Source organism: Panonychus citri, unplaced genomic scaffold (assembly GCF_014898815.1).
Source record: "Panonychus citri isolate SS breed McGregor unplaced genomic scaffold, ASM1489881v1 Contig00139, whole genome shotgun sequence".
NCBI lineage: Eukaryota > Metazoa > Arthropoda > Arachnida > Trombidiformes > Tetranychidae > Panonychus > Panonychus citri.
Genome location: NW_026515544.1, coordinates 295253 through 310960, shown reverse-complemented (window position 1 = coordinate 310960; position 15708 = coordinate 295253). Strand labels below are relative to the sequence as shown.

General features: G+C 31.3%; 4 protein-coding genes across 6 annotated transcripts; 1 reads left to right on the top strand and 3 right to left on the bottom strand.

Moving 5' to 3' along the window:
- Positions 1-7: 7 nt before the first annotated feature.
- On the bottom strand, positions 8-2438 carry LOC128393936 (ruvB-like 1). The gene is made up of 4 exons (XM_053354166.1): positions 2183-2438; positions 1145-2019; positions 970-1072; positions 8-892 (listed from the first exon to the last, which is right to left on the bottom strand). Exons 1-4 carry the CDS (start codon positions 2333-2335, stop codon positions 299-301), a joined length of 1725 nt encoding a protein of 574 aa, XP_053210141.1. The 5' UTR covers positions 2336-2438; the 3' UTR covers positions 8-298.
- Positions 2439-3030: 592 nt separating this feature from the next.
- On the top strand, positions 3031-4481 carry LOC128394166 (uncharacterized). The gene is made up of 2 exons (XM_053354433.1): positions 3031-3669; positions 3775-4481. The coding sequence occupies exons 1-2, from the start codon at positions 3460-3462 to the stop codon at positions 4246-4248; spliced, it is 684 nt and encodes a 227-aa protein (XP_053210408.1). The 5' UTR covers positions 3031-3459; the 3' UTR covers positions 4249-4481.
- Positions 4482-6261: 1780 nt separating this feature from the next.
- On the bottom strand, positions 6262-12956 carry LOC128394054 (rho GTPase-activating protein 39-like). Of its 3 annotated transcripts, XM_053354296.1 has the most exons (6): positions 12400-12956; positions 11311-11654; positions 10176-10306; positions 9339-9812; positions 7923-9192; positions 6262-7720 (listed from the first exon to the last, which is right to left on the bottom strand). In XM_053354296.1, the coding sequence occupies exons 2-6, from the start codon at positions 11328-11330 to the stop codon at positions 7132-7134; spliced, it is 2484 nt and encodes an 827-aa protein (XP_053210271.1). In that variant the 5' UTR covers positions 11331-11654; positions 12400-12956; the 3' UTR covers positions 6262-7131. The 3 variants fall into 3 exon arrangements, with proteins under 3 accessions (XP_053210271.1, XP_053210270.1, XP_053210272.1); XM_053354295.1 differs by lacking the exon at positions 12400-12956 and having other exon boundaries at positions 11311-12028; XM_053354297.1 differs by lacking the exons at positions 11311-11654; positions 12400-12956 and adding an exon at positions 11165-11190.
- An 822-nt stretch (positions 12957-13778) lies between these two features.
- LOC128394055 (uncharacterized) lies at positions 13779-15424 on the bottom strand. Its single transcript, XM_053354298.1, has 3 exons — positions 14311-15424; positions 14083-14238; positions 13779-14008 (listed from the first exon to the last, which is right to left on the bottom strand). Exons 1-3 carry the CDS (start codon positions 15274-15276, stop codon positions 13952-13954), a joined length of 1179 nt encoding a protein of 392 aa, XP_053210273.1. The 5' UTR covers positions 15277-15424; the 3' UTR covers positions 13779-13951.
- Positions 15425-15708: the final 284 nt, after the last annotated feature.

Here is a 15708-nt window from a genome sequence, read left to right as displayed (position 1 = left end):
TGTTTTTTATTTTGATCAATTCTTCTCACAATAAAATATACATTTATTTTTTCAGAATAATTTTAAAAGGAAATGATAATAATGATGAATGAAATAGTAAAGGGAAGAGAGAGAGAGAGAGTATGAAAAGAGACAAAGTTCATTTCATGATAGTTGTTGAATCCATCAAAGAATCAGACTAACGTACAATTTGATTCTTTTGGTGAATTTTTTGTTCACCTTAGTGAATTTCCATCTCTCTCTCTCAGGATTGATGTTGGATTGATTGTCGTTTTAAATTGATTAGAATAGAATTAAATCAATTATAATCGCCTCTCTTTGCGGAGTAATTCTTGAGCCACGGATGGTCCATGACTTCGTTCATGTTTAATCGTTTCTTCGTATCGCCCTCCAACATTTTCCAGAGTAAATCTTTACAATCCTTGGAAGTCGCTTCTTCAACACCGGCTCTCCATTTGTACGAGTGACCATATTGTTGTTTCAACATGACCTTTAGATCTTGATAATGATATGGAAATCGGTTGTTCAACATGGCGAATAGAACGACACCCGTGGCCCAAACATCGGCCAAGAATGGGTTATAAGGTTCACGTTCAATGATTTCGGGTGCATAATAAGGTTCGGTACCACAGAATGTTTCACTTAGACGAAGAAGACCAGTTGAAAGGTCAAAACAAACTCGAGCAAAACCAAAATCGGTCAATTTACATTCCATTTCGGTATTGAACAAGATGTTTTCCACTTTCATGTCTCGATGAGCGATTCCCAGATTATTGTGTAGAAAGGTAAGTGCATCGGCGATCTGGAAAAACCATTCACGAGTTTTTTTCTCGGGTAATAATGCATCTTCCTCGATTAACACTCTTTCTGTTGCTGCTCGGATTCTAACAATCTGTTAGAAAGTTGAAAAAAGATGATAAAGATTAGGAATTATAATTTGATTTAAATTGTAGAAGAAAAAAAACTTACCTCCTTAATTTCTTCTCGAGTATATGGAACTGTTTTAATAATCATAATTCGGTCTAGGAGATCAATAGGAATACCATGAGGAGAAATTATGTCATCGGTACCTCTGTTAGAATTGGAAGAAAAGTTGTCATCAATTACTCTCTAATTGATTGGATTATATTGTTAATTTACTTACCTAACAACACACTTTCCTCGATTAGTGGCAAATATAACAATAGGTGCAATAGTTGATTCCAAAGCTCGATGAAGATAAGTGAAACACTCAATGTCCAACATATGAACTTCATCAATGAACAAGACTCCGGGGACCAATTCGGCAATACCTTGATCGATATAGTTATTTACTACTTTGTTGATTTCCATTCTCAGTTTATCGGTAATCTCAGTTTTCCTTTGTTTTAAAAGTTGACTCATCATTGAAAGAATATCTTGACCTCCCTGGGGACGAGCGTTGGCTGAGTCCAGATCATGAAGAGTAACATCTTGGACAACCTCTTTTTTCTTGTGAACATCTCCTTTAGGTAACGGTACATATTCTTCAGCTTCTAAATCATACTCAGTAGCATAAGAATCACATCTTCCTTGTCTTTTAACAGATCCACTGTTTGCTTCGATATAAATAACATCTCCAACCTCAACACGTTCTCTTTGTAAACTTTCATAAATGGTTGGATCAAGTTTCAGTTGCTTGGTTCCTTTGGCTGTTTTTAGACCGATAATTACATGACTAATGGTCTTCCCATAGCCACCAAGTGGATTATCAGTTTCAGCTGGTGTAATTTCTAGAACTTCACCTTCAAATACTTCTTTAACCTCTTTCACTCTTAAACCGATAGCTCGTCGAAAATTTTCCATCAAAACTTCAGTCTTTTTCACCTCAGATGAGTAAACTTCGGAACCGACCATTGGACAGAAAGGAACTTTCGTCCCTAATTCTTGAGAAATTGCCAATGCTATAGCAGTTTTACCCGTTCCAGGAGGACCAGCAAATAACATTGCTCGACCAGACATTTTCTTCATCTTAATCAAATCAACGATAATACCGGCAGCCTATCAACAGAAAAAGAAAGAAAGAAACAATCTCAGAGATAAATCATCTAACCTTTTAGAATAAACAAACACCAGAAATTAAAGAGTAAACTTATTTGAATTCTAAATGATAGAAGGGAAAACATTAATTCAACAATAGACAATTAATTTGATGATTAATTACCTCACGAGCACCAGTTTGTCCAACTAAACCTTGGTGAATGGGCTCAGCGATTCCTTGTTCATTCAAACCAAGACCTTTAACATGACTATGAGCTGAGATTCTTTGACTTTTTGCATTATTTTTAACTTCGTCAATATTCATGTCCATCATCATTGCTGATCAATTATAAACTAATTAACTAATTACCAAAAATAATTTACTCTTTAAATACAAAAAAATAAAACAATTTGAAAAGAAACTCAAATCTTGAAGAAAACACATTTTCTTCACTGGCTCCACCTTCAGTGATTGTAGAGGGAAATTCGAACCAAAGATAAGCGCGAATTTTGAAAATTATTCTAATTAGTCAAATGATTCATACTGAACTTTATGATAAATGAAATACAGTCAAAGACTTTCACTTTCTAAGTCAGTTAATCATAACCAAGCAATTGATGGATGTTTCAATGGATATTGAAATATTACATGAGATTCTCATGACGAGGAAGAAAAAAAATGATTTAGATTAACCAAGAAACGTATCAAGTTTATTGAGAAAATTTCGATTATTTAATTACCATTAATTAATTATCTTTTTTAAGTAAACTTGACCATTAATCAATTTTGAGAATCTCGTTAATTGTAATGAAAAAAAATGATTGATAAGAATTGACAATTAATGATATCGAATCATGTCATCATAGTTAAGGTACTTCTTTTAATCTTAACAATTTACTAATTAACTCCTTATGACTGGTTGATAATATTTACCATGATTATAATGATTAGCAATTAGACGAAATAGTAAATACTTGATTTGATAACAAATGAATTGTGATTAAGTTGAGATGTAATAATATTAACTTAATTAAGTCTCAGTTTCCATTAAATATTGATACATATTAACAATCAACAAATCATGAAATATAATTTTCTCAACACACAAACAAATACAATTAAATTTTTCTCAATAACAATCAACTAGATTTATATTATTAGTTTTAAATTCACATTATAAACTCAAATCCCTAATTGGAAACATAATCAACAATTTAAACTAATAAGTTACAAAAAAAGTTCAAGATTAACTAATCTAAATCTCAACAGTAATCATTTGATTATTATATTCATCTAAAAACATCAATCATCACAACAATCAAGTTAATCAATTTACATCATTTACTCCCAATTATCATTGATTACGAGAAAAGTGAACCAAAAGTTTTCTATTAATACATAAAGAATTAATCAACAATCAACAACAGTTTTGCGACAACAATTTGTAAATTGTCATCGAAATGAAAGTGTTAATTTCATTGTGTTTAATATGGATCATTGTACCAATCATTGATTGTAGATTCTTTGATTCAGATTATTCAGTTAAAGCATTTCGACAACATAAACTATTCACCGATACAACAAGTGAACAATTAACTAAGGATTTAATTATTTACCATCAAGTGATTCGTGATTATCATAATTTAGATCCATTGGTTCATAGCTCTGTGGTAATTATTTGAAATTAATTTTATATTCTTATCTGTTGACTATTATTAGGGTTAATTGTTGTTTCCTTTTTCTCTAATTGTTGATTAATTGTTACCACTGATTAGCTGGAAAGTTATGCTCGTCACAGAGCAATTTTAATCTCCTATTGGGATCAAGATGCTTATCCCATTAGTGATTCATTGCATGTCGGTGAAAATGTTTGGTTCCAACCTAATGAAACGTTGACCAATGCAACAACCGTTATTCGGGGCTGGTATTACCAACAACTGACCAATTACAATTACAGTGAGCCCAAAATTACACCAAGGAATCAAAATTTTGCTCAAATTGTTTGGAAAGAGACAACACAATTGGGATGTGGTCAAGTTTACTCATCCCGATCAGTGAGTGACCCAAACAAGTCGGGCACTTATACCGTTTGTCATTACTTTAAGGCTGGACTTACACCCTCCCAGGAGTCAATTAACATCCCACCTCCACAATCAATAACACCCTTGACAGTTAATCCCAGAAATTTGGAGACAATTATTGAAGGAATGGTCAAAAATTTGATCAACGATAAGAGCAATCAAATTTAATTAACATCAAAAGTAAAGACATAATGGTTAAGTCTAAACTCTAAGAGTTTATCTTAATTTAATTGTTCCAACAACAACAACAACAACAATTTAATATGATAGTAATTGTATTCCGTGATTATTGATCATTCAATTTAATGTTATCAAAAGTTAATCACTTCTTGTAATACAATCAAAATTAATGTGACGACGATTAAAATGTTATAAGTGAATTATGATAACTTCCAAGCAGACTTAATTATCTTAAATAATTTATTTACTCAATTATGAGTACTAATTGTTACTTAAAGTATAAGCTAATCAATGATTAATTGTCAATTGTAACGATATTGCTTGTTTTTGACCAGAATTTAGGTCAAATCATATCAAGAGACTTAAAATCTTGTGTCAATAATAATAATTATCTCAACGATGGTTAATCGTTAGAAACCAATTTATAAATAAGAAACTGAATCATGTTTAAACTATTGATTTCAATGAAAATTAATTGCTGATAATTAAGGAAAAAAAATCAATCACAGTTATTCAAATGATCAGGTGAAGGTTTTTTTTTCATTCTGCTTTTCAAATTAATTGATTGGTAATAACTAATTAACTTAATATCAAAGTCTTGGGGAAAATGAAATAAATTGTTTATCATCAACGATTAAGAGCTAATCACATGAGAAAAAAGAAAAAGAAAATTAATCAAGAATCATTGATCTTATGACACTAATCTAACTTATTAATTGTAATTAAAGTGAAAAAAGTGATTTACACTTAAATCACATTTAAATAGTCAATTGATTTAATTGATTGTTTAGCTGACGTTTTTAGTAGATGATAACAATCTAGTAGTTGATTGTTGATCATAGATCTTAGGAAATAGTTAATTTTGTTATGAATGGAAAACGAAAAGTTGTTAAAATTGATTCCAATTCTGTTGAAGGTTCATAATTAATCATGGAAACAATTAAAATGTGAATAGTTAATCAGCATTGAAATTCAATGGTAATCTAATTCTGAATCTTCAAGGGAATTCCCAAGATCAACAATTAGTTTGATCACTTATGTACTTTTAATATAAAACTCAGTTAATTATGATTACAAGTGATAATTATCCTTAATCTTAAGATAACAATTAACTGTGTAATTCAAAGTTACTCTACAATTATAAATGTATTAGTAACTATTGAAAGCTAATTGTTAAATTAATCATTAGATGGCACTTTTGTTAGCTAATTGTAAGAAATTAATTAATTAATTAATCTAAGAAACTAAGCAGTTGATAAGGATAATGATCTTGAATTTGCAATTAAATTGATTATTTATTGCGATGATTGATTGTTAGGCTCGAAATTAATGATTAATCAACAAATCTACACAATATTAAACAATCATGATTGTTAATTAGTTGAAACAATGAATTATTTCAACTAATTGAATGATAACCATTGCATCACATTTGATAAACATTAATTGCTGATTATTTAATTACTGTGAATAATTAAACTACAATATAAGTTTTTATGTGAAAAGAAACTACAATTTTAATTATCAAACAATTTTGAAAAGCTATTAACTAATTGTAAAAATATCTTCAACAATTAACTCAATGTTTTGATTACAATCAATTAACAAATATACAAGTTAAAGTTTCTTGATTATCAAAACAATCAAAGATACAATTTAATCAGTAAACACACCAATTAATTATTTGATTTTGATCATCAAGTGGTAGTTAAATTACAATTAATTTTAAACATGAAACAATTTAATGAAAACTTTTCTTAGTTTGTCATTAAAAATGATGAAAAATCAAATTGTTAACCTTAATTAATATTCAACAATTTATGACAAACTACAATTAAGTCTTGGCACCAAAAGGCATAAAGTTAAATTAACTAATTCTAACGGTTCATCAGCTAATTAACGTATTCTATGATTATCGCAATAATGGTGAGATCCATTAATTTAGTTTCTCACAGTACAATTTAAATCGTAATCAAAATGATGACAAATGATTAGCAGCAATACTATTAATATATATTTTATTTATATTCATATTTATAAATTTTTTAAATTAATCTGCTTGGAGATTTATTATTTTTGTTTACTTGAAACAAAACTTAATTAAATACAATCAGTGAATTAATCACAGAGTAATCATGTTATCATGAGAACGATAGAAATGGATTAATGAGAAAAGGAGAGATAATCATGAACCCAGAATTGGTTTGATTAACATGATTTTCTGTGATTGTTTTTCAAAATGCAAATTCAAATGATGAGAATGAGAATGAGAATGTTGATGATAAATTGTTGACAATTGATGATGATGATGATGATGACGATGAAAAAGATCTAGAGTGTAAATTGGCTCCTTCAAAATAATCTCCAAATACCCAGATGATTAAGAATAGAGAGAGAAAAAAATTAGTTAATTGATTGTATAAATCATGCGTTTTTTAAACATTTAGACCAATGTATTAGTGTGTATGTGTATCAAGAGACGATTGACCAATGATGATAAAAGATGAGAGTTGATTAGATATGATGAAGATCATTTTTTCGTGACATTTCCTTATTGATTTTCAACACCATCTTCAGGTAATCTTGTTTGATAATCATCATTGTTGAGCTTTTACTTTTTTCCCGAATGTTTAACAAGTAAATTGTTCATTTGTTTAGTTGTTTAGTTGTTGGAGAGAGAAGCAAAATCATTTTCATGAATTTTCATTCGGTGAAAGAAAATCAATTCAATATCATGCAATTAGTAGGAGAGAGAAACACACACACAAGTACATTCACAAATTATTCCTTGTTTAATGTAGTAGAAAAAAAGATTTCATGTAATTTGATGAAATTGAAGGTTGATTTCTCATCATTCGTATCGACTTGTGACTAGATTACACCTTGAATGTAACTTGTATCCAAATACTGAATCAAAGTTCTGATGAAAGTCATCTCCTTCCTTGTATTCTCAAAGATTAAAGTTGCATTAGGTGAATTAGATGTTGGCATTGTGTTACTGTTTGGAGGAGCTCTAAGTATATTTGGTGCCCAAACCATTGATAAATTGTTCTCATCCATTTTAGTAAAATCAACATTCTGTTTGGCGCTGAAAACTTGTAAGAAACGAATTAGATAACCAATGACCAGTTTATTGATGGCGGGTAACTTTTTCTCAACCATGTATATCGCATTTGAAGGCGATTCACAGGTATGTAAAGCTTCCTGATAAAAGCTATAAGGTATTACAGGTTCTCGAAGCTCTCGAAACCATTGTTTAAGTAAACAGGCAAATACATTGACATCCAGGTTAACATCACCTTCATGGCAAAGAATACCTTTCCATTTGTTGCACAAAACGATAAAATCAGTTTCCAGCTCTTTATCTGGTTGAAGGCAATCGATATACAATTTGAGCATAGTTGTTTCCTCAACATCTCCAGCAATACGAAAAATTCCTTCTTGTTCCGCTCCACCCAAACTACACAAGATTGAATTGAGAGAGAGAGAGAGAGAGAGAGAGAGAGAGAGAGAGAGAGAGAGATGAAATTACACACAAAAGTTAAACAAACCTACACAAAAATAATTGCATAACAAAATATAAATCAACAAGTAGCTGCTGATACGCATATTAAGTCATAATGAAAACAGGGCAATGTTAATTGAAAGAATGTTGAACTTACCGTAAAATAGTTTCACTTAAAGTCACTTGAATCCAAGGTAACTTTCTCTTAGGTAGATAGTTACCTTGAAGTGTCATTAAATTATTTAAAGATTCACCAAACATGCCCAGGTAACCTCGTTTAATTGACTGGATTACCATGGAAATCTCTTGAACGGAGGCTGGTTTACGACAATGGGCACCAACGGAGCTATTTGATCCACCCAGTGATTCCATCTTATTGTCTAACTTTTTGAGACAAATTTTCCGTGCAAATTCACTTTTATGGCTACTTAAAAAGGAGCTCAGGTAAGGTGCAAACTTTTGTGATGGGCCAAAGTAGTAGAGACAAAGAGCAATCAACTCAAGGCCTAATTGTAAACTTTCATCTAATGGATTCTCAGTTGTTTGACGGCAAAGTTGTACAAAAATCTCATCACGAAGTAAAAGTCCTCTAACCACACCTTTAGTGATCAATTCTTTAGCTACTTCCTCTCTACGAACTAGAGTATTTGTCTTAGTACCAACATTTTTGGTATTTCCTTTTCCTCTGTCCCCACAATACTGTTGAATTAACTTAAAACAATTGATTGCCTCTTGTTTAAGGTCATTGTCGTTCATTAAGGTCGCAATCATTGGCTGTTTGATTGAAAACTTGGTCCATATTAACATTCCCTTAAGTGAATGTCGTCGCTTTAACATCTGATTAAGTCCACCTTTTTTAAGGTGACGTTTAATATTTTCACGAGCGTATTTCTCCAATTGTTCATTGGTTTGTGCTTGAATAATCGACGAATCAAGAGAGATCCCTCTTCTTGGAGGCACGGGTTTAGTTTCGGTGTCATCGTTTTCTTTATCTTCCTTTTTAATCTCTTTCAGCTTATCCTTTTTACGAACTTTCCCTTCTTCATCTCGATCTTTTGTTCGTAATATCTTTTCACTTGTTTCACTGTGTTCAGTCTCAGATGATTTATCTTTTGTTTTTCTTTTCTCTGCTCTAACAATGTCCAATATTCCAGTGTTATTATCTTCAGCTGATTTAATTGGTTTCTCACTAGCATCTAATGAACCCAATCCACTTGTAAAAGATGCTGATTTTTTATAGTAAACAAAGGATGAAGTCTCATAGTAATCACTAGTATCGGTTTCATCACGTCGATGATATGATGACCTGCCATCGATAACATCTTCAGATTCCTCGTCAGTTTCTTCCTCATATTCATCCTCTTCTCCTTCATTATTGTCCTCGTCATCCGCATCCCAATTATCGGTATAACTTTCATCTGAAGAGCCTGAGAAAAAGAAATAGAAAAAAGTGAGAAAGATAAGTAAGAAAGTAAAACGATTACATTGAATTCATTTCATGAAAATTTTTTAAGAGAAAGTAAATCAAAACACTCTACAGTTAATTGTCAAGTAAAATTAATTGTTTAATTACCTTCATAAGCTTCACCATCATACTCTTCTTCATCACTTCCTTCATAATAATTATCGTCAATATTGTAACAGAGGCCAGCAAAACGAGCCTCATTTAATAGATAATGTCTTAAACTCCTCTCAGAAATGGCTGAGTGATTATGTGCATGGCTTGATGAACAGTGTCTCGAATGGTGTGAATGATGGTGGGGAATATGATGATGGGATGTGGTCGTTGTACCGGTTGGCGGTGAGGTCTGAGTTGATGCGTTAGAACAATAGATGAATGAACTATTGGTCTGAGTGGAATTGTCCACTCTCTCCGAATTAATATCGTCACTTGGAGGAAGAGTATTTTGTTTCGATAATTGAAGTTTGGCCAAAGGGATAATGATTACACCTTCTTCTTTAGGTTTTTGCCACTTTGTTTCCGACGTATTTACATTGCAATAAAATCGAGCACTTTTCACATCAGAAAGTTCCCACCATTGTTGAGCTATAATAGAAATTCAATAAGAGAAAAGGATATTTTAATAATAACAGAAAAAATATATATTAATTCAGTAGATGTAATAGAAGATAAAAGGGAAAAATGTAACTGATTAAATTAAGTTGTCGCGACCCAGAAAAAGGATGAATTAAATTATTTAGGTCTCATCATCTCTGAGTTTACGATTTCAATTCTACAATCAACTTAGATTACAAAAAAGCCGATCTAATTCAGCTCTAATTTGCTTCCTTGTTTCATTTGAAGAGAAGAGGGCATAAGAGAGAGAGAGAGAGAGAGAGAGAGAGAGAGAGAGAGAGAGAGAGAGAGAGAGAGAGAGAGAGAGAGAGAGAGAATAAAAAAATATCTCACTTTGATCATTAATCCTTCGGATGTTGATGTTAGGAGATGTTTTCGGCTGATCCCAGGAACATTCACCAGTCTTTAGATTTGCATACATTAATTTACCTGATTTTGAGGGTATAATCTCAACCCATTCAACTCTGGAAGAACAAAAGAAAATAAGAATAGAAAATATTAGGGGCTTCAATAAGTAGTGTAAAAAAGTATGAAGGCGACTAGATAGAGGAATGATTCTAAGTGCAATTTGTAAAGGAGATCCTAGAACCTAGAAATGATCAATATGAGGTTCATCAAAATTTTCGATTTTTAATTATGAAAAAATAGGGTGGTTCTGTTGGGTTCGAAGCTCACTCACAATCAAACCAGGCTAAGAGAATTGCGATTAAACAGTTAAAAGCTTTTAGATTAATTTTTTTGGACTCGAATCGATAGATGAGACCCACAGCTAACATTAGGCTCAAGAAAACTGATATCAGGTCATTAGTCCAAAAGATATGTTCGAAATGCGCGATAAACGTAATTTTGCCGAACTTCAAACTTAAATTCATTTTCTGACTGTACTAAGAAGGATATAAAGCTCAAGAGGGTGTTTTTACAAAGACGATTAGTTGGCCTAAAAAATGATACTAAAAAACGTGACAAAAACCTCTCGAGAATTTGAACAGTTCATTGCTCGAAAATTTGCGAAAAAGGCGAAAAAATGCCTGAAATTCGACCTTTTTTTCAATCGGCGATTTCTTAAAACCCATAAATCAGAAAAGTTCGAAAATTCTATCACGGAGGTTCGCATATGAGACCTTCCAAACGCAGTTAAAATCATCAATTTAAATTAACTGCAACATACTTTTTTACATTACTTATTGAAGCCCCTAATAATTTATTAAAATGGAGCAAAAACAAAATGGAAACACCAAAAAAAACCAATCAATAAAAATGGAACATAACAAATGAGATGTTGAATTGTTATTGAAGAGACAATACATTGAATGTTTACATACTTGAGGCACATTGAAAATAAACATTTCTTTTTACATGAAACAATTTTTGATGGATTATTAACAATCAGTATTGTCTAATCAGATGTTCAACTGATTAATAGAAATTAGAAGAGAAAAACAATAGCAAATAGAAAATAAATACTCACTTGTCACCCGTTTTCACCATATTTGTTTCCTTTGGATGGTAAGGGTTGATTTCTGTTGTTTTTCCCACTAAAATAAGTCACTGATCCAGAAAAACATACATAGAATTTTAAATGACTATTGTTGTTGTTTTTTCACTGATGATGAGTAAAACTAATGTAAGGAATGGTGATGATGTTATGGATTAAATGAACAATTGTGGTTCATGTAAAAGGGAGAGAGAGAGAAATGATGTTATAAATATTTGGAGATTTTGGTCCTGGTTGGTTTTTGCTTCTTCTCTCTATGTAGATTACATAACCAGGTTGGTGGTGAGGAGAAGATGATGAAGAGAGAAACTTATTTACTTTTTTATGTTGAGAGAAAGAGAAAGAGGGAATGAGTGGTGAGTGAGGAGAAAAGAGAGAAAGAGATTTAGTAAGGATAAAAAAGAGAGAAAGATGAAAAGTAAGAGAAGAAGATATCGACTTAATTACAATACACTGAGGATAATTATACAATTCTAGTAGTCAAATGGTAATAAATAATTAGTGTTAATATTACATTTGAGTAAAACAAAACAAAAAAGGAATCAACAGAAACAATTAAATGTCGTTCATGGTGAAATTGTCACGCTGGTGAAGATGAAAACAAATGGGATGATAGAGAAAGAGAGAGGAGGATGGAATTGCAAGTTAAAATGATGGTGATGAAGAAAATGAAGATAGAAATGAGAGAGAGAGAGAGAGAGAAAGAGAGAGAGAGAGATGGGGAGATGCAGAAAGACTGAAGAATTTTTCTTCCCTCAAAATACACATAGAATGAGAAAAGATGATGATGATAAAGTGAGAGAATCAAGAGAAATAAGGAAGAGGAGGAGAGGGAGGTAGAAAATGAGTGAGAGCGAGAGCGAGAGAGAGAGAGAGTTACAGGGGATAGAATAAAACAAGATGAATAAAAAAGATGCAGTAGCACAGAAAAGATGAGAAAAAGTGACCAGAGTGAGAAAAGAGAAAAATATTTAAGGTAAACACAAGAAATTTTTTTCTTTCTCTAAATCTTAATCTTCTTTTCTTATATTTTTTTCTTCTCTTTTCGTCTCAAAAATTTACCTTAAACAAAACAACTCATAAAAAATGTTCTTAAGATTCTTATAAAGATGATGATGGTTTCAGGCTTAGTTTTGTTCACTTATTCATCCTAAACACTGGACATGGTGATCGAGATACTTTTTTGTTGTTCATTTCTTCTGGTTTTCTGGTGATGATGTTGTTATGCTGATCGCTCCTGGTTACTGGTGAATATTGATGATGTTGTTTTTTCTTGCGCGTTGATTTCCAGGTCCACTGTTGATTTCGGTTTACCTTTTACACCTCACGGGCACAGGTCCTCATCACTTACCCTTAAGAAGAAGCACAAAATAGAGAGAGAGAGAGAGAGAGTCCAACTGATGACCTGCTTTTGGAAGAAGGGAAAATGTTGATTCTCTTTAATTTTTCTTGTTTTTTGTTGTTTTCGCGATTGTGTCATTAAAAATAACTAATTAAACATCAAGATTGTCACAATTTAGAAATTAACAAGTAAACCAAATTAATTGACAACAAAAGGATAAAACTTGAACTGGTTTAACCACTTAACCGAATACCCGTTGAAAACATATGAGACCTTAAGGGTTTTTTTTTGTTAATTTCTGAAAACCAATTTAATCAACAATTTAAATTCGTAATCAATTCAATTGTGTAGGTTAATCAACATTCGTATCAACCCATGGAATTAAATTCTTTCTCTCTATCCCATTCGCTATTAGCCTTCAGGTTATCATTCAGATTATCATTAACTTTTATGGAAAAACAATCAAATTGTTGAAAAGAGAGAAAAAGTTTCTAATCAACAATTAAAGACAATTTAACTTTTAATTGTTTTGTTCCTTATTCTTAATTGTAAACGTTTCGATTTTGGTTTTTTTTCTTCTTCTTCTTGTTCTCACTAATTGTTACATCTTAATTTCATTCTAATTAAGTACATTACAATTAATTGATGGGAGTCAATCAATTGGGTTTACAGTTTAATTGTTTTCTCAGTTTCTCACCTTTTTAATTGTCTAATTACAATTGAAGATAATCAATGATAATCAAATTAAAAAGTAGATCAAATATCAAATCATCAAGATCAAAATAAAAAATCACTTTTTGGCTTTTCTTATTTATTTATTTGAGTTTTTTAATTGTTACCTCAACAATCAGCGACAATTAGTTAATTAACCAAATGTTTTTCCTCTTTTTGTTAATGTTCACAAGGCCAAAATTGATTTGATTAACTTTTTTTTTCTCTTGGTTAATTGTTAATCAACGTTTTCAGTTAATTTTCTTCTTGATTCTCGTTTAACAATCGTCTTGTTTTTAATTGACGAGATAATTTCTTAAATTGTTCATCAAAATTGTCTTGATGATATTAGAATCATTCTGTTTGAGTTAATTGAGCAAATTGTTGATGAAATAAATTGCGACTTTATTGACAATCAATATTAATTACACAGCATTCGTATAAAATCGAACTTAATATTGAACATAAAGTTTATTCGAACTCGAAGATTATTAATACAAAGGCCTTCTATTGGTTTTGAGTAATCAAGACGGAATTCTGGCCTATTTGTTAAGGTGAATGTTATTTACCCAACGTCGTTATTAATAGTAGGAGGTTTGTGGCGTTTTCTAGGACAACCTGTAAGAATAATAGTAAATCATTAGGAGAAATTAGTCCAAATTGATTCTGATTAGTTAATCTGATATACTCACCAAAAGAAAATGATAAAGTGAATAATTTATTGAACCAAATATACTGAAAAAATATCGACTCTCAACATGCTCGAAATAGTTAACTAATCGTAGCTTCATTTGATTGGAAATATTTAAATAAAGTGTTCGTCGTAATTTACTACAATGTTGTCCAATCTTTAAGAATAAAGTAATTATGTAATAATTTTCACGATACCAAGTGAAAGAACCAACGAAATGTTCACTTACCTTTCGTTGACCATAAGCACCTAGAAAAAAATGAATAGATAATCCGGTAATCCAATTGATAAAACCCAATACGATTAATGCTAATCTCAGAAATTTAGGAATATCAACAAAACAAATTAAATATAATACAATCGATTGAGCGATGAAAGTAGCCAAGAAAATTGCTTGATTATAATGAATCCAAAAGTGATAACCTTCAACCAATTCTCTGAGAACTGAAGTGCTCGATTGAACTGATCTGTAAACGATTGACGATAAGTGTGTTTTTTTGATTCGCCGATAGGCCAACACGAAATTAAGACGTTGGATAAGGCTACTTGTATGATTACTCATTTTCGCACCAAAAAGATAAATCTGAGCGGCATAAAGTGGCCCGAAACCACATCCATGACCGACAATAATCAAGCCCGCTAAGAATGTGATGAATAACCATATCCAAATGTAGATGAGAAACTGATGAGGGTAAATGAAAAACGAAGGTAAACAAATTAGAATCGCTGAAAAGCCCGCAGAGCAAAAAACACTGAAGCAAAATCGTATGAAGTACTTGTGAACAATTGTCGGTAACCTAGAGATCGGATGAACTCTGGTCGATAAATGTTCAAATATTATTCCAATATCGATCCATTTCTGTAATCTTGGTGTGTATTGAGATCGGTACAAAGTAACGGTACACATAAAAGTACCAATAATCCAGCTCGAATAGATGAGCGTTAGGTGTTTCTTGGTTTTACCCGCAGGCAAAGTTATATCACCAATATAATAGGACAGATTGGTCACTTCATTTTGACAGAATATGATTGACAATTTAATTTGATTCACGATACAAATAAAAAAGGCCAAATAAAATCGCCATGGATGATAATCAGTTGCAAGTTTGTTCGGAGTTAAATAATTAAGATCCACCAATTGATAATTCAGATATCGACGGAATCCTGAATAACTTAATTGTCTTTTCACCATCATTGCAATAGGTTTTCACCTTTAACGATTAACTAAGACTCTCTCAGAATAATTAAGGTAAATTAAAGGTAAACGATATTATTTGTCAATTCGCATGAATTATCGTTGACTTCCTTTCGTTGTACGGAAGTGTTTCTTGATAATTGGACACTTTGATCGTAACTTTATACTAACTGATTGTTGGAATGATCGAAAATCAATACTCCATGGTTATTAGAACAAAATCTAAACTAAATTACTCCAAAATCCATGGAAAAGTTGAGAATCATAATTCTTCTTAATTATTTGTTGTCATTCGATTGCATGAATAATGAATATTATAATTGTCCTTTGTTCCTGTTAATTTTAATTGCTATTTAGAATTAAATTGTTGAAATGAATTTTTTTTTCCATGAAACATCCTCATAATCGTGTTACTTTAGATTTACCTTTAAT